Raw genomic sequence first — 26,778 nt, 5'->3', positions numbered from 1 at the left:
CTCAGAGAGACAAGGGCAATATTTTGCTTACTTCCTACAGGTTGTAAAATCAAGATTATCTTTTAGCCAGTCTATCACAGAGATCTCTAATGGTTGTTTTTCCTACAATGTCCATTTTATGTGCTTTTTTTTCTATTTCCATAATAATCTTCCAGATCTAAACTCTCATGTTGTCGGAACCTGCCTTTATGCAGACATTAATTCACTCGGTCAACAAATATTTATAAGTATATACTTTGTGCAGCAGGAGATATGTCAGGCAGTAATGAGACAGATGGTCTCTGCCTTTATGGAGCTTATGATATAATGGGTCTAACAGGTGAGACAAACTTTAAACAAATAATTATACAACAATTAGAAAATTTTGTCATAGGCTTCTAATCTCTCTTACTAGCCTAATTTCTTGATATCGTTTGCTGCTCCGCATATAACTAACTTCTTTCTGCCGCTGGCTTTGTGCACAGGCTATTTCTACCCCTTGTGGCAAAACTTTTCTTCCATCCTATGAATCCATGTCCCTCAGTTCATTCAAAGCTTGACTTAAAATGCATCCCCTCTATGAGTTACCCCTCGACTTATACACGTCAGTCTGAATTATGGTCAAATGTATGTGTCAGTATTTTGCTTTGTAAAAGCAATTTTTTAGTGTGCACTTTCAGTATATTCAGTTTCTTAATCTAAATTGTACCCTCCAAGGGGCGCCTGGGTGGCTCAGTCAGTCAAGCGTCTGACTCTTGATTTCGGCTCAGGTCATGACCTCACGGTTTGTGAGACTGAGCCCCAAGTTGGGCTCCACACTGACAGCTCATGCTCTCTCTCGCTCAAAACAAATAAACTTTAAAAAATAAATGATAAACTGTACCCTCCAAGAGGTGAGTAGTAAATGTGCCTCCCACTCCTGTCCTAGCTGCCGTGCTCCTGCCGGTGCTTGGCGTACAGAAACACTCACTCTCTGGTGTGCCGTGTCTTACCGTGGCAAGCTTGGGATGCCAGCACCTTCTGGACAGTCAGCGGCAAAGTCCCTTGGATGCCTCCGGTGGTCTGGAGTAGCTGATGCATACACATATTCTTCATTAACAGGAAAAGGAAATGGGACAATAGGGCTTTTGTATGTGGTGCCTCTGTGTGAAACCCCAAAATAAGAAGCTTACCTCCACCTGTTCTCGAATAAATTCCTACAAAGCAGAAAAGAAAACAGGCATTAATCTGTTGTTATAACTGTTCTTTTAAAGTTTAAAAATACACCTCCTGGGGCATCTGGGTGGCTCAGTCGGTTGAGTGTCTGACTCTTGATTACAGCTCGGATCATGATCTCATGGGGGTGGGACTGAGCCCTGTGTCGGGCTCAGCACTGACAGCATGGAGCCTGCTTGGGATTCTCTCTCTCTCTGTCTCTCTCTCTGTCCCTCTCTCTCTGCCCCTCCCCCCTCCCTCTTTCTCTCAAAATAAAGGAAAATTTTTAAAAATATGCCTCATAAAGGAGAGAGTTCCACCAATACAGCACTTAGGTGCAAATAATTTATTTGTTGTGAGGCACTCTGAATATGAAATACCAAAACAATTTAATAAAACTCCTATTGAAGACAGAATATACTTAGCAGAAACTAAAACTTCCTCCAAAGATAGCTCATAACTCATGAGCTTATGTAACTGCTGAGAGCAGCCTTGATGATTCAACAGACTCTAAATATCAGGGAGTCTTCTCACTAAGAGGCTGCTTGTATTTATGATGTTAGCCAGAGCAAGTGTAATATTACACACAAATGGAATAAAATACACAATAATCATCAACACAATGGAGCACTGAGTGGGATGCTCGCTTAGATAGATCATAAATGTAAGTAGTCACATTAGTTCCCACAGACTTTTTTTTTTTTGACAATTCCCTTTGGGGTCAAAAATTTTATTTTCTGGGGCGCCTGGGTGGCTTAGTCGGTTAAGCGTCCGACTTTCGCTTAGGTCATGATCTCGCNGAAATAAATAAAAAACATTAAAAAAAAAAAATTAAAAAAAAAAAAAAGCTTATTTTCTGAGGCATTTTGTTGAGAGTTTCTCCTCACTAGCATATCTCTGTCCCTTTTCAAAAGTTACCCCTGCAGATATTAATATTTACAAAAGGACTTCAAAGAAATTTAAAGCAGACGCCATTTTTCATGCTACCAATTTGTTTAACCTCCAGAACTAAAAAACTGTTTTGAGATGTGGCACCTTTAATAATTTCTTTATAAGAAAACACAAGATTTTTTTTACTCCTAGAATTGGCTATGAATCAATCACCTTCCTAGGATTACAACATGGTAGATCTTGTGAAACCAGACTCAGAAAATTCTCCCTTTCCTCAAAGACACCCTAGTCCACCATGCTTATAAATGGGCATAGTTACCAGGAGCTGGGTGGTAGATACTATATAGTTTTCATAAGCCACATACATTCCCAAATAAACCTACACAGAAAGATGTTTCATAACACCTGACACATTGTTAGCAAAGCTTAGTGTGGACCTTGATCAAACCTAACCTCTTTGCCATTCTCTCTTGTGCTTGGTCATCTGGGACTTGTGACACATCATTTTTTAAGCCTGTGAAGGGGAGATAGATGGTATCTCTGTTCATTTCACATTTCAGTGGTTCAATTAATATCAGATAACTTAATATTAAAAAGGTGCATTCATCAAGCTAAAGAACAGAACTTTATAGAAAATATTTGTGATCTTTAGGGGCGCCTGAGTGGCTCAGTCAGTTGGGCCTCCGACTTCGGCTCAGGTCATGATCTCCCGGTTCATGGGTTCGAGGCCCACGTCGGGCTCTGTGCTGATGGCTGGGAGCCTGGAGCCTGCTTTGGATTCTGTGTCTCCTTCTCTCTCTGCCCCTCCCCCACTCACACTCTGTCTCTCAAAAATAAATAATAAAAAAAAAATTTTTTTAAATATTCGTGATCTTTCATCCATTAGGATCCAAGTAGTCACCTCCTTTTCAAGATACCAGAACTGTTCTAGCTTCTTCCAGAATTAACAAAATCTCTCCTGAGCAGTGTGACTCAACATAGTCAAGATTTTCTGAAGCCATAAGCTTTATTTCAATTTGAAGTAAACTCCTTACCAGTAGTCTTTGAAGTCTCTTTGGGAAAAGTTTTTATTATAATTTTCTGGTTAAATACTTAGAGATTCAATTACAACAAAAGATTCTAACAGATCTTATCTTTTGGATTTAAGACAATTTGGAGGAGGAGCCCTGGAGAAAAAGGCTGTGTTGGGAAAAAGAGCACTGCTATGAGCAAAGCAAAGGTTGTCTGATTAGAGGGCAGTTCTGGAAGGGCTACACTCATGATGGTCCAAGCACTGGCACTATAACTGCCTTTTCCTCTCGAATGCCTTCTCCCCTTAGCCTACAGACATGCTTAAGTCTCTCCCATCTGAAAACAAACCAAATTCTTTCCTTCACCCCATGTCCTGTCCCACACTGCAGACCACCTTTAGCTCTCACCCTCTCTCTCTTCTTCTGAAAGATCTCGAGAGAACAGTCTACTTAGCTCCACCTCTTCTCCCTCCACTCCCTCCCTGACCCAGAGCAACCTGTGTTTGGCGCCCCCACACCCACCCCTACAAGCAGATGCCACCATGGAACAAATACTGTGCTTGTGATTGCCAAATCCAACTTTTCAGGTTCAATGGCTACTGTTGACCATTTCCTTCTTGCTTAAAACTTTCATTGGTTTTAGTAATATTACCTTTTCCTGTTTTTTCCTCTCTCTCTGACCAAATATTTTCAATCATCCTTTACAGTTTCTCCTTTTGAGCAGTAGTTTTTCAGACCTCTGCCAAAATATATGCATCCTGAATGCTGGTGTTCCACCAACTCCACCCTTTGCTCTCCTCTCTTCTTATTCTTCATATTCTCCCTAGACACTCACACTTCTTCTACACCCTTCTCCAGCTTCGGATGTTATAAAAATATGTATATTAACTACCCAATATGTACACACAGCCCAGGCTTCTTTCCCAAGCACAGATCAGTATGCCTGCCTATCCACTAGACAGCCCCATGTGAAGGCACATTCAATGCATCTAAACCCAGAACTCCCCAGGTAGGTTTACCCCTCTTCCTCTACTTCCTTTTTCTGTAGATGGCAGTACCATCCTTCCAGTCATCCAATCTAGAACCTTCAGAATTCTATCTTATATTTTCTCCTTTATCCCTTTTATACTTTCTATTGCTCACCAGGTCCTCTTACTTCTACTTTCTAACTTATGTTTCAAATATGTCTCTCCTCTCAATTCCCAATGCTATTGACTTAGGTCCTCATCCTCTCCTATCTGAACCAGTGCAATAGCTTCTCAATTGCGCCCCCTGCCTCAAACATTTCCCATATCAATCCATCATACAATTTGTCCACTAAATCTATATTCTAATTTTTACTTTTAGATATAACTAAAGTAATTCAGACTTCGGGAAAATCGTAGATTGAGTTCATGTGGATTTACCTGTGCTCCAAACAGCTAGAGATAAATAAGGAGTAGAAACCACAACGAATTAAATAGGACACCATGAAAAAAGAACAGATAGATATGAGAAAAAAACTAACCATAATTCTGGAAGTAAAAAATACAGTCACTGAAATAAAAAGCTCAGTGGATCAGTTAACCATATGATTTAACAGGAGGTGAAGAAAGAATTCAATTCACTGGAAGATAGTGTATCACAAAGAGATAAGACGATGGGAAGTATGACAGAGAAGTTAAAAAAGTAAGGTCCAGTAGACACCTGACAGGATTTCTAGGAAAGGAGAGAGAATGGCAGAAGCAGCAGCGCTTGAAGTGATAATAACTGTACACTTTCCAAGTGGAAGAAGCATGATGAATCTGAAGAAGGAAATGAAAACAAAGATACATCACATAGGGAACTACAGACACCAAAGACAGAGAAAACCTCTGTCTTTGAGAGCCATGAGAGAGAAAATCAGATTACCTACAAAGTAACGATAACTAGATTGACAATGGACTTCAACGGCACAGAGAACATTGAAGTGCTCAAAACGCTAAGGGATGACTGACAATATGGAATTCCATGTTTAGCTAGACAATCATGCAAGTGTGAAGGCAAAATAAAGATATTTTCAAAGATAGTTTCTCATTTATGGACTCTTAATAAAAGAACTTTTAAAAGATTTCAGTAAAAAGAAAGCTGAACACAGAATGAATCATAGGATGCAAGGAGCAACAATGAACAAAGACTCTGGTAAACACTGACTCTATAAAATTAATGACTAGCAGGGAGATTCAAAACAAGGTCAAGCTGGAGTGCCCGGGTGGCTCAGTCCTACTTTGGCTCAGGTCATGATCTTATGGTCTATGAGTTTGAGCCCCGTGTTGGGCTCTGTGCTGACAGCTCAGAGCCTGGAGCCTGCTTCGGATTCTATGTCTCCCTCTCTTTCTATGCCCCTCTCCTCTTGCTCACACTGTCTCTTTCTGTCTCTGCCTTTATCTCAAAAATAAATAAACATTAAAAATTAAAAAAAAAAAAAAACAAGGCCAAATTAAAATACTGAGCAACAACATGGAAGATGGGAGTTGAGTGATGGAAGAAAAAAGGTTATAAGGTTTTTGTACAGTTTAGGAAGAGAACAGAGAAGCAAATTACCTTAAACTTTGTTAAGGCTAAAATTCAAGGCTAATCTGAAATAATACATATGGAATATGTAACAACATTAAAAAACAATTTTTTTAGCATTTATTCATTTTTGAGAGACAGAGAGAGACAGAGCATGAGTGGGGGAGGGACACAGAGAGAGGGAGAAACAGAATCCAAAGCAGGCTCCAGGCTCTGTGCTGTTAACAAAGAGCCTGATTTGCGGCTCAAACTCAAGAGCCGTGAGACCATGACCTGAGCCAAAGTCGGACACTTAACTGAGCCACCCAGGCACCTCTGAAATATGTAACTTCTAAACTAGCAGAGGACAAAAAAGGAGAAATAAAGAAAACTCTAATAGAAAACCAGAAAGGAGCCAAGAAAAGGCAATGAAGACAAAATAAACTGTTATTTAAAAAAGTGGAACACATAAGTAAAGAAGTAATGGTTCTCTTCAACACCTCCAATGTCATATCCCAAAAGCAGTTTTCCAGATCTTTATCAAAATACAAATGTAGAGGGTGAAATGAAAACTACTTAGCGGAATAGGCTAAATCCCTTTATGATTTGGTCTTGATGGCTTGTCTAACCTCATCTAGTTCACCACTACGTATATATCTTAAGTCGAGCCATATATCCTGGTAGTTCCTAAACACAGGATCGGCTCCAAGTCTCCGATAACTGCTGTTATGTCTACAATGCCCTTCTCCTCTCTTCTGTACTTGGCAGGCTCCTACTGCTATAGGAAATCTGTAAGATTCTTCCTAAGGAAAAAATTAGCTTTTCTGTGACAGCTTCCTTGACCTCCACCCCCCTGGCAGTAATACAGTAATCATTCTGTATTTCCACAGCACTTTTGAACATACCTCTAACTGGCCAAATGTCATTGTATTTATAATTATTTAAATGTCCTTTTCTTCACCTTGAGCTAATTCATCTTTTAATCTCTAGCACCTGGCACAGAGCAGGCACTGATGCTTGTTGGATGAAAGATGAACACAGAATTTCTAAAGAAAACAGGAGGTTACACTCAGTTAGCAATTTTCTCAACATCTAAGGCTCTGTCTTACCTCCACGATACTCTTGGTCACAGGAGATCTTCCTCTTCGAAGCTCATTGGCTTCTCTTTGTACAAAACAGAGTGGTACTTTTCCTACAAGGACCAGAGAATCGTTCGTGTCTGGAAATATAATTTCAAGGCCCAGATCTTCCAGATTTTTGTGGTAGCACCTAAAGAGAGAGCTTCAATTACAAAACTATTACTTCATTCACATTTCAGCTTGAGCCCCAAGCACTGGAGGGTTTCTCAAAAGATGCCACAAATTTTAAAAGTTGTATTGTTTTTCTCATACATTTGTTTAGGAATTTTATTATCAAATTTCCTTTTCGAATTACAGTAACTTTCATTTTTTCCCTTCATTTCTGTTAAGAGGATCAATTTGTTTTAAGTCTTGTTCCTAAGTTTTTATTCTTCACTGAGGAATTGCTAACTTCTCACTGCTGGCACTTCAAGGATTTTGGCACAAATCGAAGGGCTGAGAATGTTCTGAATCAGCATTAAAGCAGGGAGATAATTTACAGCCCTAGGAACTGAGAAGCCCTGATTAACAGGATGTAAATAAATGGATCTGCCTCTACTATAAATTATGCCCCAGGGAAAAAGATTTATTGGCAGTAGCATATTCCCAAACCTGATATAAATTCATACACAATTCTTTATTTCCAATAATCTGTGCCGCCCAAAAGTGGGAAAACGTCCTATCTTGTGACTCACCATATGATCTGCCCCTTCCTTGTGGCCCAGTGTTGTACTTTTTCCCCAGTATGATTATGATAATGAAAACTAAGAATCTAGGATGCATCAAGGCAAAGCAGAATGGAAGCAATTACTGAAGTAACTTTGCTTTCAGAAACGGCGCAGCATAAACATGGACTTTTCCAAGAAATGGTAAGAGTATTCTAAGCCAACTGCTGGAAAAAATTATCAAGGAAACTCTATCCTATACTCAACAGCTGTGATATAGTGGAAAGAACAGCATCTGAAGTCAGAAGACCTGCATCTGAGAGCGTGCTACACCACTCAAGAGTTGTTATGACCTTGAACAAGTCACATAACCTCTTGGTCTCAGGTGCCTCATCGGAACAAAGGAACAACAGTTATGCTTGTACCGCACAGAATTACTGTGAGAGTTTACACTGTATGTATCACATACCCATGGTAGGACTAACCGTAAGAGTCTGCTTTGCTCCTCTGTCACTGTTACCTCTAGTGGAGGGCTTACGATGGAGGACAGTAATTTTTTCCGACCAGAGCCTTGTGGCTGTTGCTTCTCATAGGAATCTATTGGAAAAGAGATGAATGGGTTCAGAGTAGGAAATGAAGTCTTCTAGACTTCAGAAAGAGCATGAGAAGGCATAGCCATGTTAACTATTATCATGCTTAGCAGTGTGTTCAGGTTTAGGCTTTGAATTTCCATTATTAAAGTCAAACGAGTAAATATCCAGTCCATTTATTTATTTCAGCAGTATTTCCAAAATAAGATGTATAAGACTTAGGTCTTACATTCAAATGAACAATGCAAAGTTCCTGTAGATAGTCAATAAATGTGGTTTTAATAATGGGATGAAAAATGTTGATTACTGAAGAAATAAAATTGGTTTACTATATAATTCTATGGTTCAAGAAGGCTTCCTATTCCTTCAGAAAGGTTTCCCAGTCTCTGAAGAGAATTGTCAGTACTGTTCTCAAATGGTCCTGAGCATACAGCAAGTTTTTCTAAAACTGTTTTTTACCATATCTTTCCCAACAATTAGGTAATTTCATAAGGAAAAGTGAACTTGGAAGTAATACCATTGCCATTCTAGTCCGTGAACTCTCCCTAGATCCTCACTGAACTCTTTGACACAGTTTTCCATTATTTGACCAAAAGAGTAAAGATTTTCCTGGGATTTTACCACTTGGAGAATACACTGCCTCATGGTAAGAAAAGAGGGTAGCAAAGATTAAAAAGCACATATTGGCTTTGGAAAAGCATATAGCAAAGTAGTGATATTGGTTGTCTCTGGGGAGAGAAACTAGGTGGGATGAAGAACAAGGGTAAAAAGAAGACTTTATCATATTCTATTCTGTACCTTTCAGACTTGAACTTATTTCATTATACTACCTATTCCAAAACAAATTTTAAAGTAAAAACAATATATTGGGCCTTCTGAGCTGGTGGTGGTCTCTGCCTGATGAACTGTGAAGAAGGTATACCAAGATCATATGGGCACACAGAGAGGCGTAACTTTCTGATGGATGTCACGATAAAGTAGTCTAAACCTTAGACATCCAACCCTTAGGGCTGATGATAAATGTATGGGAAATATGTCTTTGACCATGTAAGACCACCAAATTTGAATCCCTAAAGTGAATCACTATATTCTTTCAGTTAAGCAAGAACCCAAACCAGAAGACTTCAGCTTAATTTCTTTTTTTTTTTCTGACAGCTTAATTTCTTAAACATACAATTCATCTTTCCTCACAACAGTCACAGATAGAAAAACTCTTTCAGTATACTAATTGTGGAGGGCAGTTTCAAATATTTTCTAGTTCCAAACAGATCCTTACCACTAATCAGCTGCTCTAAACGGACACGCTCATGGGCGGCATGTTGATCCACTAAGACTAGCAGGTTTCCACCTAGAACATGAGCAAGGATTACTGGAGTATCAAATTCTCAGATCGAGATTTAAATAATCATGTTGTGTAGAGGGAAAAAAAGGTTAATTCAAACTAGTTAATGACATAAGCATAAGAGAAACATCCATACTTAGTATGTATCTTTCATTTCTTAAAATATTGAAATTATGGGGAAAACTATAAATTTATCCCTAATGAGAAACTTTTTACTACATTGTTATTTCATTTATAAAGCAAGGTTAAAGCCCTATATCCCTAATGTTTAAATACTGATTTTGCTTTACTAATTAAAGTTGATACAATGAAGGACCTTAAACACATTCTCAAAATCAGCTGACTTTGATTTGCAAGCTACTCTGGTGCCCATGAAAAATGTAATTCTAGTACACTTTTTGTTTCCAGAGAGTGTACTTTTAATAAATGACAGATGTGATTCACTTTAAGAAACATTATAACCAAACATATAAATTCAATTTGTTGATTTACATTATATAATAATTATGTATTTTAAATTGAAGTGTAATTAGAGTTTTTTAAAAAGACAGGCTGCTTCTGGCCAGTTTAAACTTTTCTCACAAACCATTTACATATTAAAAAGGTGCAGGCCAGAACTAGTCCACTTTAAAAACATTTCTTTTTTTAATATTTATTTATTTTTGAGAGAGAGAGAGAGACAAAGCACAAGAGAGGAAAGGGCAGAGACAGACAGAGGGAGACCCAGAATCTGAACAGAATCTAGGCTCTGAGATGTCAGCACAGAGTCTAACGCGGGGTTCCAACCGACGGACAGTGAGATCATGACCTCAGCTGAAGCCAACTTCAACTGAGCCACCCATGCGCCCCAGATCTAGTGCACTTTAGATCAGAGGTCAGTAAATGTTTTCTATGAAGGGCCAGATAGTAAATATTTTAGGCTTTTTAGGACATGTTCTTTGTCACAACTACTCACTATTCCTTTTGAACCAAAGCAGACATAGACAATATGTGAGCATTGTAGCTGTGTTCCAATTTATGGATACTGAAATATTAATTTCATATAATTTTAATGTGTCAAGAAATATTATTATTCTTTTGATTTTTCAACCATTTAAAAATGTAGAAACCATTCTTATCTCCCTGAGTGCACAAAAGCAGGCGATGGTTGGATGTGACCCACAGCCACAGCTGGCTTGTTTTAGACCCAGGCTTCGCAAACTTTGATAGGCATACCAATCATGTGAATCCTATTAAAATGCAGACTCAGATTCAGTAGGTTAGAGATGACACACAAGATTCTGCAATTCTAACAAACTCCCAACTGATGCTATTTACAGACCACTGAAAATCATTTGAGATGCAAGGCTTTGGACTCTCAAGTGTAAAAGAGAAGGCAGAATATCCTGACCCAAAAAGCCAAACCTACAGGGAAATCCTTTTCTCATTGACAGGAGGACTGATTCTCAATTACATTATCATATCTTTTTATCTTGTAATTTTATTAATTTGGTCCAAATGTTGAGATCTATCACTATCAGTTACTTTGAAATAAAGGTTTTCCTCCTGAATTTGATCAAAATAGATAATACCTGTTTTTCACATTTCTACTAAAGAATATAATGTTTTTATGACACCATCAAATTCATGGCATGAGATCTTAAGACTTAAGGAAAAAAAGGAACTAATTTTTCTGACAGCATGTTCAACCACAAGCAGAGGCCCCAAAATGTTGAATTTTAAATTCCTTTGAGGATAGGAGGAGTTGCAGCTGGTTGTGATGAATACTGAACATCCTGTATTGGGCAAAACAATGGAATAAATAATAAATTGTGAGGGAGTGACCTCAAACTTGAAATTGGAGTCAGTGTGAAGTACCAAGAGTCAGGAACCCTAAGAAATCAATGGTGGCAGAATGATTTATAGTCTACATGGGGTTCACAACATTTTCTATTCCTTGAATGAAGTAGAATATATGAAAGTAATTTAATAATATCAGAAGCTGCATTTTTTAAAAATGTTTTATTTATTCCTGAGAGAGAGAGAGACAGCGTGAGCAGGGGAGGATCAGAGAGAGAGGGAGACACAGAATCTGAAGACAGGCTCCAGGCTCTCAGCTAGCTGTCAGCACAGAGCCCGACACGGCATTTGAACCCACAAACCATGAGATCATGACCTGAGCTGAAGTTGGCGCTCAACCAACTGAGCCACCCAGGTGCCCCAAAAGCTGTATTTTTGATATCCTAACACAACAGAAGTTTCATAAGGGCAAGGGATTCTTTTTTATCTTTATTTATTTTTATTTATCTTTATTTTTTATTTTAGAGAGAGAGCATGAGCAGGAGAGAGGGTCAGAGGAGAGAGAGAGGGAGAGAGAGAAAAAGAGAGAGAGAGAGAATCTGAAGCAGGCTCCCTCAAGCCCACAACCATGGGATCATGACCTAAGCTGAAATCAAGAGTCAGACACTCAACTGACTGAGCCACCCAGATGCCAAGGGCAAGGAATTTTATCTGTTGTACTCCTAGCATGTACAACGGTACCAGGCACATAATAGGCACTCAAATATTTACAGAATAAATAAATGAATCATTCTTTGGTGTATCAAAACTGAACAACTGTATTTTATCATAGGTGGAAATATGCAATACAAAATGCCTATATATGGCATTAATTTCACTATAATTTAAAACAGTAATAGGGGCTCCTGTGTGGCTCAGTTCGCTAAGGGTCCAACTGATCTCAACTCAGGTTTTGATATCAGGGTCATGAATTCAAGCCCTGTGTTGGGCTCCATGCTGGGCATGAAGCCTACTTAAAAAAAAAAAAAAAAAGATTTAAAACAATAATATATTTATCAGTTACAAAAATATGTGCACCTATTAAAATAAGTCAATTATAGGAACAGGTTGCTTTTAGCAATCATGAGTGACAGTAAAAACACTTACATTTTTATTTTAATAATGTATTTATCTAAGAGTACTCTTTGGTGGCATCTAACTAAAGGTGACTATTGAACAACATGGGTGTGAATGGCACAGGTTCACTTACGTGCAGATCTTTTTTGATAAATACAGTACAGTACTGTAAATGTATTTTCTCTTCTTTAGCTTTTCTTAGTAACAATTTTTTTAGCTTACTTTATTGTAAGAATACAGCATGTAATATATGTAACATACAAAATATCTGTTTCTGTTATTGGTGAGGCTTTGGTGAACAGCAGGCTTTCAGCAGTTAAGTTTTGGGGGAGTCAAAAGTTATACATAGATTCTGACTGTGCAGGGGTTTGGGACACCTCTGCATTGTTCAAGAGTCAATTGTAATCCAATGAAAATAGAGAAATTTAAATAGGCCCCTTTTGCTTCTCTGAACATCTCAGATTTTGTGGCTACACCCATCTCAGGTGCCATTAGTAGAGATTTCAGTATGAAACAACAAAGAATTCCAGGTAATCAAAACCTTAGAAAAAAATCTATTCATTTTCCCAAAACAAACTACTAAAATTTGACTTTCACTAACAATTTTTATGACAATTCTGATCTATTATGACATTTACTAAATAAATCTACAATGCAAGCAAGGTAAAAGGGAGTATTTTGAAATACAAAGAGAATGAACTGCTTTCCAACTTTAGAAGCAGTCACCTGCAGGTCTGCTTGTCTGGGCCCAAACCCCCCACTGGTGCTCAGGGCCCTCAGCCACCCATGCTATCAGGCATTCCTCGTAAATGTGCTCAAGAGTCTTCCAGTTGGAAAAACACACACACACACACAAACAAAAAACAAGCCTTCTTTCATCCTCACCCTCCTTCAGTCCTTCTCTTCCATGTCACAGATTTCTGAGTCTCTCCTTGCGATCTCTGTCACCTGGTCCTGGTACATCATCCACTCAGTTATGGAGGTCAGAAAGCTAGGAGTCATCTTTGATCTCCCTTCCCACGGCCAATGCATCACGGAACCCTGCTGGCTTTCTCTCTCTCCTAGATATCCTTCCAAGACATGACTTCTCTCTAGTCCACCTGCGTCTTCACCAACTACCATCTTTAGATATTGCAATATCCTCCATACCAGTCTCTTTGCAGGTACTGGGACTCCACCCCACCCCCAATCCATTCTCCACACCGCCACCAGAGCAATATTTTCAAAGTACAAATGGAATGTGACATGTGCCACTGCAAAAACAAACAATAAAAAAGAAAACTAAAAGCTTTCCACTGTTTCCAATTGGTGTCCGGACAAGTACAAAGCCTGTAACTGGCACTTAAGATCTGGCTGTGACCTACTTCTCCGACCTCATCTCTGCACTCTCACTCCAGCTGCACTTGCCCTGCTTCCTCTCACTAAAGAAGAGGAAACACAAGTTGCGTATCATTCCCTCAGCCCAGAATACTCCCTCCCTTCTTTACTACCTAGTTAACTGCTCGTACTCCTACTCACTTTACCAAGAAAACCTTCCCAGGCCTCTCTAATTAATTCAAATCTCTCTGTAAAGTTTCTAACAGCATCTTGTTTCTCTCTTTTGTAACATTAGCTTGAGTTAAAACTTTAACGTTTATGTCCTTATGTTTCTCTTACATGTGTATTTTTGCCACCACTGTAGCTCTAGGGCCTAGTACAGTCTCTGGCATGCAACAGGCACTCAATATTTGCTGAATGGGTTAATGTTATTATTTACAAACTATTATTGCTTTCTTAAAGTAGGTCATCAAGATATTGTATGTAATTCTTAGATAAACTTAGCAGGGCTCATTACATAAATGTTCTATTATTATAAAGGGAACACATGAAAACATTATCAAAAAGTCAAACACTATAACACATTTTAAAGAGTAAAAGATGAAATTTCCCCTTTGCTCACTCTCATTGTTACTCCAAAGGTAACTATTATTAATAGTTTAAAATGTATCTTATACATGAATATCTCTGTATATGCATACAAAACTAATATATCTTAAAACTGTTGTTTCAGAGCCTGGGTAGTTCAGTTGTTAAGCATTTGACTTCAGCTCAGGTCATGATCTCATGGTTTCTGAGTTCGAGTCCCACATCAGGTGAGCTTATGCCCCGCTTCGGGTGAACTCTGCTTTGGGGAAGCATGACCTCTGCTTCGGAGCGGCACAAGCCCCTCTTCAGGGAAGCCCAGCTTCTCTCTCTCTCTCTCTCTTTTTCTCTGCTCCTTATGGGATTCTCTCTCTCTCTCCCTCTCCCTTTCCTTCCCCTTTCTCTCTTGCCCCTCACTCATTTGTGCCCTCTCTCTCTCAAAACAAAACAAAACAAACCTATTCTTTCATAATATTAATTTAGATTGGTTTTCCCAATTAGTTTTAATCTGTCCAAATCATTACCACTAACATATATAAAAAGTACCTTAAGGAGTGCCTGCATGTTTCAGTCGGTTAAGCGTCCCACTCTTGATTTTGGCTTAGGTCATGATCTCACGGTTGTGAGATCAAGCCCCACAGATGTGTCAGCACATCTGTACTCTCAGCACAGAGCCTGCTTGGGATTCTCTCTCTTCCTCTCTCTGTCCCTCCCCTGCTCATGCTTGCTCGCACACATGCTCTCTCTCAAAATAAACATTAAAACAAATTTTAAAAAACTTAAAAGGAGACTATCAGAAGACCAGCTGGTTATTAATCAAAGCTAAACTCCATTCTTACCTGCCTCACCATTCTCTTCAGTCTTGGTGCTCATTAAACAGGCAATAAACTTGTTATCCACTTGCTGTAGAACCTGCCATACATTCAAATAAGTGGTACAACACTAAATAAAGATTAACAAAGTCTCATCTCCATAAAAAGAGATAAAACTGTATTTAATTAAGAGTCATTTGCATTATAATATTCATATCTAAGACTACTGTATAAGGTGCTGATGAACTTGAAGGAGTCATTTAGGAAGGATTAAAAAAATGGACAAGTAGAGTGATCAGAGGACAGAAAAGGAAGGAGACTACAGGTTAAGGATTCTAAAAAGGGCATGCCACAAAACTTTACAGAGTACACCTGAAATTTTCCCAAAAGAATGACTCTTATTGATAGGTAATTATGACCAGAGAACTGTTAACATGACCAGAGACTGCTAACAAATGGGGCTAAAATACATTTTGAACATTTATGCAAAAGTAAGGAAACCCTTTCAGAAGAGCTAGTCCCTTAACATAGCAAGTTAATAGCCAGCAGGGGCTTTAACCCTCAGGGGCTCCTCTCTGTCCAGGTACAGAAAAGGTTCTCCTTGCACTTCCCTGCCCCATTCCCAAAACAAATGTACATTAAAACTGTCGTTTCAGCTCCTGAGTAGCTCAGTCATTAAGCATCTGACTTCGGCTCAGGTCATGATCTCACAGTTCATGAGTTCAAGCCCCGCGTCAGGTAGGCTCATACCCCATTTTAGGTGATCAAAGCTTGCTTTGCTCTGGTACCAGGTCAGTGCCAGGTTAGGGGTTTACCTATATCTGTCTAACCTCCTAATTTGTTTCCATACTGAAAGCAAGAAGGTGAAGACGGCCTGAGTCGTGTACGGAGAGGGCAAACTAGCAAAGCAGGTGAGACAAGGGGCCCCTTTTGTTAAGAGAGATCCTCAATCTGGAGTCTCCTAAGCCATGAGACACACAATAGAGGGTCCTTTAGCAAGGGGCATTGTTGCACATTTAAGGACAATGTCTCTACAGTATTTAGTTGATTTAGAAATTATTGTCAAAATATAAAGTCAATATATAATCCTTGAAACTGTAAGCCTCAATCCATAATTCATCCCTCCAACCTGCTCACACTATTAAAGCCATTTTTTTCTTTGTAACCCAAATTGGTCCTCTGCTTTTTCTTCTGATAATAAAAGTTCTGGTAAGATTTAAAAAAACACATGTGCCTTGACCAAGGTGGTCTAGATCATTAAATAAATCCAATTTCACAAGAGTTAGCCCAGTTTAGGTCTTATATATATATTTTTATGAGATTTCAAAGTCAATCTCTTACCTGCATTGAATGAATCATTTCTTTGGTGAAACGATAAGGATATAAGACATTGTGAATTTTAACTGCCAGGCTTTTGGCCTGGCCACTGCTTACATCAACAGCAACCTAGAAAGACCCAATACAAACATCATTTAAGTGTTTAATTCTTTATATCTGCAGAACTGTTTTACCAAAGATCCCAAACTGCTTTAGAACGTTCATTTTCATAGAACCTATTAGAGGTGGGTTGAATTCAGGGAACTTAAAGAAATTCAAAAGGCTCTGTGAATTATTAGTCTTACGTAATAATTTTTGGGCATTAACAAAAACCAATGGTGTTTCAGAATAACAATTTGTTTATGCTCCATGATCAAGTCTTTAAATACATCGTAGCTAAAAAAATCAGCAATCGAGTGCTCATTTATTCGACACGTTTTTCACAACACACAAAGTACATTCTGTGATAACCCACTGGGGAGAACACGTACACTCCGGTCCAATGATGAGCTGTTCCTTCAGTAGAAGACTCACTTCACTACTTATCTAATGATATTAACAGTTCTTTTTTTTTTTTTTTTTTTTTAATTCTCCCCACCCTCAATACCCTGCCGAAGCTGCAAGGTAGGGTTTCTAAGAGTGGTAAACACACTCAGTAATCACACACTGACTATACATGTTTAATCCAAAATGTCTGAGCTCCCAAATGCTATGGATTCTGATTTCTCCTCTCTCTATTAAACAGTATTTCCAAATAAATTATTTGGAAACAGGCCCACTTTCCACTTGTAATTAAAAATAATATAGCCGGTCATGCCCATATCCAACTTAAATGAAGTACAAATTTTAAAATAACAAGCAAAGAAAAGTTGCTACAGACCCACCTCTGGATAACGGGCAAATACTGGATTTTCCCACTCTGAGAACAAAGACTGAAGTGATTCTCTACCAACAGCATCATCCACAGCACCTAAGGCAAAAGGGAGCAGATAAAGTTGGCATCAAGAGCCACAGAAAAAAAGATGAGTGACACTCCTATTTGCTGTGGTACAGCTTCAAGATCAAAGATCAGACATCTTGTTCCAATATTCTACAAATGCTCAGTGCTTGCTGGATCTCTGAATTGTTCTGATCTGTTACTTTTTAAGTTACAGCTGATGACTGTATCTTCTGGCATTATAGCTTTTTTCTCCAAACTATTTTCAAAAGATATTACAGAATACAAATCCAGAAGAAACTGGTTCAAATTAGTAGTCTCACTTCCTTTAGGTAAAAATATACCTTACCTATTTTTAGAAACAAAGAACAAAGAACAGTGTCTGTAGCTTTTTTTTTAATAAGGACGTTGCTTACATAAAACTACTACAATACGGAGTGCAACTCCAATCTTTTTGAGATATTTTCTCAATCACAAGACACCACAGACTGTGCATAATCATCCAGTATTGACTTCGAGTCTGGAAAAGTAATTTCTCATCTAAATGCATGCACTGAATTACTCAGTTCTGTTGTTAAATAGGACCATGGGGAATTACTGGTTCCAGTAAGGCACAGCTGGCCCTGATCAAGCTTAATAATACAACCCTGCCTTTTAAAAAAAATTTTTTTTTAGTTAGGTGGTACAGTATGTACTAGATGTCCCAGCAATCTCTGTTATTGCCCCTACCTCTGTTAGTCTGTCTCATCACAGTCCTCTCTTCCCGAGCTCTAGGAAGGAAAGGAAGAACAAGGTCGCTTCTAAAAGGATGACACTTGTACTGAGATCCTAAAAGTAAAAAAGAAAACCTAGACATTTGAAATCAATATAAAGTATTAAAAAATCAAGTTACATAAAATCTTCCTGCACAAAAAGTCAAGACATAAGGCAGACTACTAAGCACCAGATTGAGAGCCAGAGTCTTTTAATGAAGTTATGCTGCTAATTTAGGAAACTACATTAATGCTTAGTTCCGTTATCCATATATACCAGACAGAATGAGCACCTAAAATAGATCACTGATTCTCAAAGGGCACAATTTTGTATGGGGGACATTTGGCAACATGTGGTTGCCACAACTTGGGTAAGGGGTGCTACTGGTATCTAGCGGAGCTAGAGACCAGGGATGCTGCCAAATATTCTACGTGAATAGGACGTAGGTAGAACCCTACAACAAAGAATGATGAGTCCAAAATGTCAATAGCATCACGGTTAATATAGCTGGTAATAGACATACACCGGTACTTAATTGTTAGCCTTCACTACTTGGTGCAACCTTCACAAGTCCCCAGTTTATGTCTCTTATACTCAAAATATGCTTCTATTATAACATTTATCTGCTATTATGTTTAGATAGCTGTCTTCCCTAATTGATTGTGAACTCTGGAAAGCCAAGCCAGTGAATCTGCAATCTAGCACAGTATGAACAATAAATGGATGAAAAATGAACAGATAAATGAACGAAAAGTTCTCAATTTAAACTCCAAAGTCCAGGGATGCCTGGGTCGCTCAGTCAGTATGGCGTCCGACATTTGATTTCAGCTCAGGTTGTGATCTCACAGTTGGTGAGTTCAAGCCCTGCACTGGGCTCGGTGCTGATAGCATGGAGCCTGCTTAGGATTCTCTTTTCCTCTCTCTCTCTCTGTCCCTCCCCGCTTGCTTGCTTGCTCTCTCTCAAAAATAAACATACATTAAAAAAATAAACTCTGAAGTCCAGTATTATCTGGCTCAAATTCTGCTCTCCTATCTGAAGGATGATTGCGTTTTAGAAACAATGCCTAAATTTGAGTTTTGGAATAGGGGCAAAACATGATGAAACTATATTTCAAAACAAGAAATCTGTTGGACAAGAACTGGAAAGATTAATTCAGAATGATAAAATTAAAGGGTAAGGTAAAATAAGGTTGTGTTACTGGTAATAGGACAGAATTAGAGGCATTTCATTTTTTTAATTAATGGGTTTTTTTAAGTTTTTAAACTTTTTATTTATTATTTTTGAGAGACAGAGAAAGAGCATGAGCGGGGAAGGGGTAGAGAGAGGGAGACACAGAATCTGAAGCAGGCTCCAGGCTCTGAGCTGTCAGTACAGAGCCCGAAGCGGGCTCGAACTCACAGTGAGGTCACAACTGAGCCGAAGTGAGATGCTTAACGGACTGAGCCACTCAGGTGCCCCAGAATTAAAAGCATTTTAAAGAAAAAAACTGCCAAGGCTTGGAGACTTGACACTACTCCTTAAAATTCCCTTTATAGATCTTCTCTTCTGTACAATTTAATTTACTTCTTAACAATTCATCTTAAGTAACGTTTTTATGTATGATTCCACAGTGTCCCAGTGTCCTACCATACATGAGTCCCTTACAGACAGTAACATTTGACGTTAATGAAGGGTGTTTAGGAGCCATCTTTCCATGGAACTTGTTTCTATACCCAACATATTTATTTATTTTTTTCTTATGAAATTGAGTTAACATGACACTTCAAAGTTCACTAAAGACTTGCTAATCCAGAAAGTTAAGCAGGCTGAAGAGTTTTCAACATCTAGACTCGTTCAATAGGAGCAGGTGTTTGACATTGCCTTCGGAAGCCGAGATTCCTTCCCCTTCTGCTTTAGCAGCAACCATCTCAGGTTAATGTAATCACAGTCCTTTTTGTCTCCATTTAAAAGCGGTTACATTTCAGGAAGATGAGGTGCCAGTGCCTTAGGTTTACTTCTGATAAGCAGTCAGTATAAAACAGGACATAAAACTACATTGATTGAAAAACACATACGTCTCTAAGCACAACCGAGAGTCCAGGAGCAGAACTGAAAGACAGTTCTCCTACTTAAAACTTTGTAAGTTTTGACTTTTGAAAGCGCTTGGGTGGCTGAGTCGGTTGAGCATCCGATTTTGGCTTAGGTCATGATCTCACAGTTGGTGGGTTCGAGCCCCACATCAGGCTCTGTGCTGACAGCCAACTCAGAGCCTGGAGCCTGTTTCAGATTCTGTGTCTCCTTCTCTCTCTGACCCTTCCCTGTTCATGCTGTCTCTCTCTCTCAGAAATAAATAAAACATTAAGAATTCTTTTTTAAAAAAGCTACTACAGTGATTATTTTTTCACGAGAAAAAACTGAAAACCACTAAAAAATAAAGGCCTTATTTATTAACCTTCGTAAATCAGAGCCTCCTACTAGAGATATTCATGCTAAGGAGAGTTACAAGTTAATTTACAATTACATTCATACAATTTACATTCTTCTGCAATATTCAAGACTTTTAATATGGATGCACATTTAATGTTTATCCTCCCGATGCAAAACCAAGATTATAGCCAGATGGAAATCAGTCTTACCATCTCCCAACATCTGGCTCTCAACATACTGCCAAAACAATGTCGCTTTTAATGCTGAAGGAGATGTGAGAACTCAAGAGTCCCAATCTATGCTCTGATGTAGCCTTGTGGTATGATTTAAAAGCCACATTACCGTCTTCCTGAATAATGGCTACTTACAGCATAAACAGATCAAACGAATTAGCATAGGTATTATAATAAACTATGTCTGAAAAGTATAGTTAGGAAAATACACACTTAACCTACGTTCCAAAATACTTGTGGTCTTTTTTTAAAAAAACACAAAAAACTTTCAAAATATATAGAACTGTACTGAGCCACAGATCTGGAGGGAAACCTAGGATGATTACAGGATCATTCTGGCTCTTCACCTGGGAGCTGCAGAGAGCAACTTCCAGAAAAATATCACACTGGCATTGCAGGTATCTTACAAGACAAATTTCTAGGAGGGTTGTACGTTTGGGGGAGAGAAGAAAGGAGGGTAGGGAAGCATTGTGGATTTTCTCAACTATTAATAGTACCATTTTCATTAAAAATGGTCTCACCCTCCTACACATCCACACATCCATAGACACATATACATACACTTCCATTCTATTATGTCTTCCGCTGTATTTCTAGATATAAATGGTATTGGAACTAGAAAATCTTTATATTCCGTAAGACATGTTTTATAATTAAACTTCAAAATGATCTATCAGCTGAGATAATCTCTTTGGACAATGACTCTCTTGCTCTTTGGCCATTATTACCACCTTCAAAAGCATTCCATGCCAGTGAACACTATAATACACTTACCATTCTCAAATATGACATCCACAGCTATGGTTGTCAGGTCTTTAGTACAAGCAGCCTGAACATCCTCAGTAGGAGCGATGAATGTACTAAGTCCAGTTATTTTGTTGATGTAAACCATTTTTCCAAGGGCTACATCAAAATGCTGCTGCCAATCCAAAGAACACGCGTTTGACTCTTCATTTTCAGAACAAGTTCTTGCTATAGATTCTTCACTCTGAAAACAAGTTCCTTTTTTGTCAGCTGTGGAATCTTCTATGTGACTCATTAACATTTTACTGGGAGAGTCAGGACTTCCTATCTGTGGTTCTGAAGCTAGAAGCACATCTGACTCTTTACTGACAGCTGTAGCATGATCACAGGATAATACCAAAGGAGTTTCGGGTATCACAGAGTTCCCTGTTGTATTGTTGTTAGAGTAGGCTTTACTATCTTTATTGAAGGAATTATCCTGTGTGACAGAGTCCAACTCTGGAATGATGTCACTCTCTGTTTTTTTATACTCATTTTTAAATAACTTGCAAGAATCTAGGTTTAACCCACTGCACAAATCATGGTCTTTCCTACTAGAATCTGATTGTGGAAGTTCATTAAAATGACTCATCATTTCCATTGCTTGAGTCTCTCTTTCGGAACCTTTCATTCTGGATAATTTAGAGGCTAAAGACTTAGGAGACTGCTTGGCATCCAAAGGTTTTTGGTTAAAATCAGTTAACTCTTTTAGAGTTCTGGGACTTTCTCTTACGCAAAGCATCTGTTGTTCAGAACAATCTTCACTGGAGAATGGAAACTTCTTTGAGTAAAAGATGTGACTTCCTGGCTGACAACTATTATTTGAATCATTATGTTTCATAGTAGTGATTTTACAAATGCCTGAGTTGTCTAAGTGACTCTTGCCTTTCCATGGAATGTCAGGTTCAACTTGAGGACTGAGACTGGTGGAGATTTCTAAATTATTATTTTCTTCTGTCTCTGTATTCAGAGGATTTTTATCCTTCCCATATTGCCTCTTGAACTTCTCTAAAGATCCGAGGTGTGACCTTAAGCTTAGCTTCTTACGGGCTGTAGGTTTGGAGAAACCAATCAATTTATCTATTTTCTTACCATCATTTGAAACATGTCCACACCAAAGGGAAGAAGAGGATGTGACCGGTAATAAGCAATCTATGTGTGATTCTTTAGTACATTCCTGAGATATAGCAACATTTTTACAAGTTCCTTCCTTAGAAGTAGAAACATTTTTACAAGTTGCTATGGGTTTGTTCTCTAGCCCATAACTTGTATTTGTTCCACACAATTTTTTGTTAGACAGTTGAGCAAAGTCTTTACTTAAAGTGCTGGTTACATCTTCGATGTTTGGAGTCTCAACTGAATGGCATGCTCTATTTACAAATGTTTCTCTGGCACTCACAGGACCAGGTTGAATACAGTTTTTAAGTAAATGCTCTCTTTCAGTTGATTTAGTTTGCTCATTTTGTACCACATGAGTTATAAAGCCAGTGGAACATAATTTAACTTGTCCATAACTAAAAATGTTTATTCTTCCACAATTACTAGGTTGCTTTTTTTTCTCTTCCTCTCTCTGGGCGCCATGTACTCTCGATAATGTTGTCTCAAAAGGCAGAGGTTGGGATCCTGTTTTGGTAGCATCTTTAAATCTCTCTAATTGATTCTGAACTCCACTATTTTTTAGGTTACTGAGCGCCATGCCATTAATAGTACTTGCTTTCTGTATTTCTAGATCTTCTCTATTCTTCTCAACACAGTATGATGTCTGAAAAGGGCTGACAAACATTTCTGAACTAGTTCCACATGGATTTTCTGAAGAGTTAAATTCTAAGCAAAGTTTCTTGTGTTTCTCATTTTCTCCTGATTCTGATGCTTCGGCCGTCTGTTGTTCTAAGACCCTTGATTCTGAGCAACAGCTATCTTTGTTTTGTAAAGATGGCTCTGTCACTTTACCATGGCCTGGGCCATTTGATTCATAAATGTACAAAAAGGAATCATTTGGTATTTTTCTGATTACTTCTGAATCTCTAGAATTCTGTGTGTTTCTTCTGTTTTCTACGGTAGCTTTTCTTTTCACAGCTTTTGACTGAAAATTAAACATTTCATAGGAATCCAAAATACTATTACAGGCTTCTTGGAAACTGGCCTGGTCACCCTTCTCATCAGAGGACACATGCTTCTGAAGACTAGCACTAAATAACCTAAAATCATTATCTTCACTAAATTCCTTAATGTCGTCACCTGATAATTCCACAAATAATTTTTCTTTCTTTAAAAACATTTTCATTCCTTCCTGAATGCAAACCAGAACAGTATCCCAGTTCTGAAATTCAATTAGCGTTTTTGCTGGCTCCATGCACACATCATATTCACAGAACTGGCACTGCAAGTTGATCACATATATCCCATGGAGTTCTGGGTTAGACCGATGCCGAGGGCTTGAATTCATTTGTCTAGTGGCAGCACCGTTCTTTGGCTTGCAGATAACGCTTTCTTTCCTCAATAAAAAGCCAATGAATTTATGCAACTTTGTCTTTAAAACAAGTCTTTTGTTCACAAACAAAAATTGCATATTCTTATTGTAATGTGCTTCAGAGCTGACATAGCCACTAAGCTCAAACTCCTTGTATTTAAATTTTATTTCTCTTAATTTTTGGGACTTGCCCAGTCCATAAATTTGACAAAATCGGGAACATATGTCTTTGGTTTTAGGAAGCTGAAGAACCATGGAACCAGAAACATCATTCCTCAAAGAGAAAGAAATGGAAGGGTGCATAAGTGAAAGAGCTTCTATCCTCTGCCTAACCTTCTCAAACTCCAGTCTAGGATCCATGCATTTCCTCCTTACAGGTAACTGATAAAATAGGTTATATACTGTTACTGTTGTCCCGGCACTGGGTCTAGTCAAGTCAGCTTCACAGGCTTTCAGGGCTTTTCCATTCTGAAACAGTTTCACAAAAGTTTTCATGGTCTTGTTTTTCTTGGATGAAATTTCCACAGCACTGGCCATGTCAGCTATACTTGCCAAGGCCTCCCCTCGGAAACCATAAAACCTGGGATTCTCCAAGTCCTGTACAGAGTTGCATTTACTAGTGAAATAACGATTTCCCACCTTGTCTATATCATCACTCCCCATCCCAAATCCATTGTCAATCACTTGAACTTGGAAAGTTTCCATATTCACCCTGACAGCCACACATTTTGCTTCAGCATCAATACTGTTGAGGGCAAGCTCCTCAACACACTGGCCTAAGGAGCATACAGCCAAACCAGAACGCAATCTGGCTTGTACTTCAACTGACAGGCACTTGATCATGGCAGGTAGAAAGCTGTTAAGAATGCCAGGCAACGGCTTCCTTGTCTGACTGGAAATAATTGCCTACAGGAAGAAAAGACACAATCAAACCCTCAGAGTTACACAGCATTATCCATTTCTCTCAAGCATGGTGGAGAAATACCATTTGAGGTAAATTAAATTGCTTATTAAACCACACTGTAAAAAACAAAACAAATTAGAGCTTTGATCTCTGCACAGATCACACAGCTCATGTTTAGTGCAGTGGATTTAATATCCAAAGCAGCATTCACAATTTCATAATTTTCACTGCTCCTTTCTAAATCCCACATGCCCTAAAGTGAAATCATAATCACGCTTGAAGCTGACCCATAAGACAGTGTGCACAATTCTAATCACTTCACCAAAAACAGATGTCTAAATTAAATTCAGCTAGAAATTCATGAAAAAAATGTCCAAGCTAGTTTCATAATATTTATACATTACACAATAACCACGGCTTTTAGTAAAAACTTATAATGAACTGTTAAGACAGAATAAATCAAATTGTTGTATCAAGAAGAGATAGGGATTAAGAGATTATTATTATTATTATTATTATTATTATCGGTTAAATGTTGTCTCAGGGGAAAGAGACCGGGAATGCAAAAGGAGAAGGCGGGAATTTTCATTATCAACTTTTCTGTATCATTCGATTTTTAACTCTTGTCCACATTTTACATTGATAAAAAGTTTTCAGAAGGTCCCTGTATTAATACTCTTTTGGTATTTACAAATGGCCGGCTACAAACTACTTTCACAGTAATAGTGATGGTCAGGGGCTGTCCAAACTTGATTTTAAGCTTTCCCTTCAGGTTAAAAAATATGAAGATCATAGTGTCATTAAAGGTCTCGTCCCTTCAGAGGGGAGAGAGAGCAGCCACGGGCTGGCCTAAGGTGGTAGGGCTAGTTCTTCAAGCCCGGACATCACAGTTGCGATCACAGTTGTAATCGCAGATCTGATGTTTTTGAAGATACGGAACTTTGCAGCCGGCAGCTAATGAGAGGTAATCATTTAACAGGTATTCCGACTGTTACCCAACACGATTTCCTCATTATGTCCCAGTCTTCTCCGGGCCACAGTCAGAAAGGACGATTCGGCCCCGCTCTCGAGCTGGGAAAAACCAGGAGAGGGCGCGGGGGGCGGGGAGGGCAGGACCGCCGCCGCAGGCCCCCCAGGCTCAGGCTCCACCCCGTCCCCTCCCCCAACTCGCAGGCCGAACCCGGCCGCCGGACGCAAGAGGCCTCCCGGAGCCCCTGCACAGCTGGGTCCGAAAACGCTCGCGGCGGCCGCCATGGCCTTTCCGCTGTTAGAAGGGCTCCCGGAAACATCTATTCGATGCGTGCTTTCCCCCAAGTCACCTCGAACCGCGCTTCACCGACTCCCAGTTACCAACCGCCTCGAACGCCGGGCGCGCGCAAGTTCGTTCGCGGGGCTCATGCACGAGCCACGAGCATGCGCTTCAGAGGAGACTCGCTGGGAACGCGCTTTCGTCGGGGACACCCAAATGCGCATGCGCAGCAGCTGCGTCTGATTGGGAAACAAGGCGGGGTCTCTTCACGCTGGTACCCCTGGTTCTCAATCCTTATCCCCCTTTAGCATGGTGTGAAAAGCTGTTTCCAGCGATTTTCTCTGTTTTTGTCGTTTTCCCTTACCCCCTTTCTCCTCTGCACGTACTACCATTGAATTCAATATATATTTTGTGTTTATGTCGTCTCTCGCTATAATGCAAACTATTTGAAGGCAGGGATTTTATCTATTCTGTGTATTGCTGAATCCCTCAGCGCAAAAACAGTGCCTGGATTGTGAGGCATTGAATGGGTGAATAAATCCACAGTCTTGCGTCTTACAAAATTACAGCATTTCAGAGCTGGAAAAGTCTGAAAAAATAGCTCAACCCTCTTAATTTACAAATGAGGACACCAAGACGTCTCTCACTGACTTTATTGTTATGTTCCAATACCACTGCAGCTTCTTTTCAAACTGAATAAGAATTTTAAGAACACTGTGAGAATAGATGTTTGAGGAATTTTTTTTTTTTAATTTTATTTTTGAGAGAGAGAGAGAGAGAGCACGCACGCACAAGCGGGGGAGGGGGAGAGGGGTG

General features: G+C 39.0%; 1 protein-coding gene across 2 annotated transcripts in view; it reads right to left on the bottom strand.

Annotated features, from left to right (window-relative positions):
• MLH3 (mutL homolog 3) overlaps positions 1-26,103 on the bottom strand; it is a 28,143-nt gene extending 2,040 nt beyond the window's left edge. The window contains exons 1-11 of one of the 2 annotated variants that reach the window (XM_077750701.1): positions 26,033-26,103; positions 21,331-24,715; positions 17,893-17,991; positions 17,111-17,196; positions 16,251-16,355; positions 14,937-15,009; positions 9,235-9,306; positions 7,854-7,965; positions 6,695-6,854; positions 1,152-1,175; positions 972-1,050 (exon numbers count right to left, since the gene is read on the bottom strand). In XM_077750701.1, coding sequence (XP_077606827.1) covers positions 972-1,050; positions 1,152-1,175; positions 6,695-6,854; positions 7,854-7,965; positions 9,235-9,306; positions 14,937-15,009; positions 16,251-16,355; positions 17,111-17,196; positions 17,893-17,991; positions 21,331-24,652 — 4,132 coding nt within the window. In that variant the 5' untranslated portion in view covers positions 24,653-24,715; positions 26,033-26,103. Of the gene's footprint in view, positions 1-971; positions 1,069-1,151; positions 1,176-6,694; positions 6,855-7,853; positions 7,966-9,234; positions 9,307-14,936; positions 15,010-16,250; positions 16,356-17,110; positions 17,197-17,892; positions 17,992-21,330; positions 24,716-26,032 lie in introns of both variants that reach the window. The other variant, XM_077750702.1, reaches the window with a different exon arrangement.
• Between the last annotated feature and the right edge of the window lie 675 nt (positions 26,104-26,778).

The sequence above is a fragment of the Crocuta crocuta genome, unplaced genomic scaffold, assembly GCF_008692635.1.
Source record: "Crocuta crocuta isolate KB4526 unplaced genomic scaffold, BGI_CrCroc_1.0 scaffold186, whole genome shotgun sequence".
NCBI classification, from domain to species: domain Eukaryota; kingdom Metazoa; phylum Chordata; class Mammalia; order Carnivora; family Hyaenidae; genus Crocuta; species Crocuta crocuta.
The sequence above is the reverse complement of the archived record's forward strand: the minus strand, read 5'-3'. Positions and strand labels throughout refer to the sequence as shown.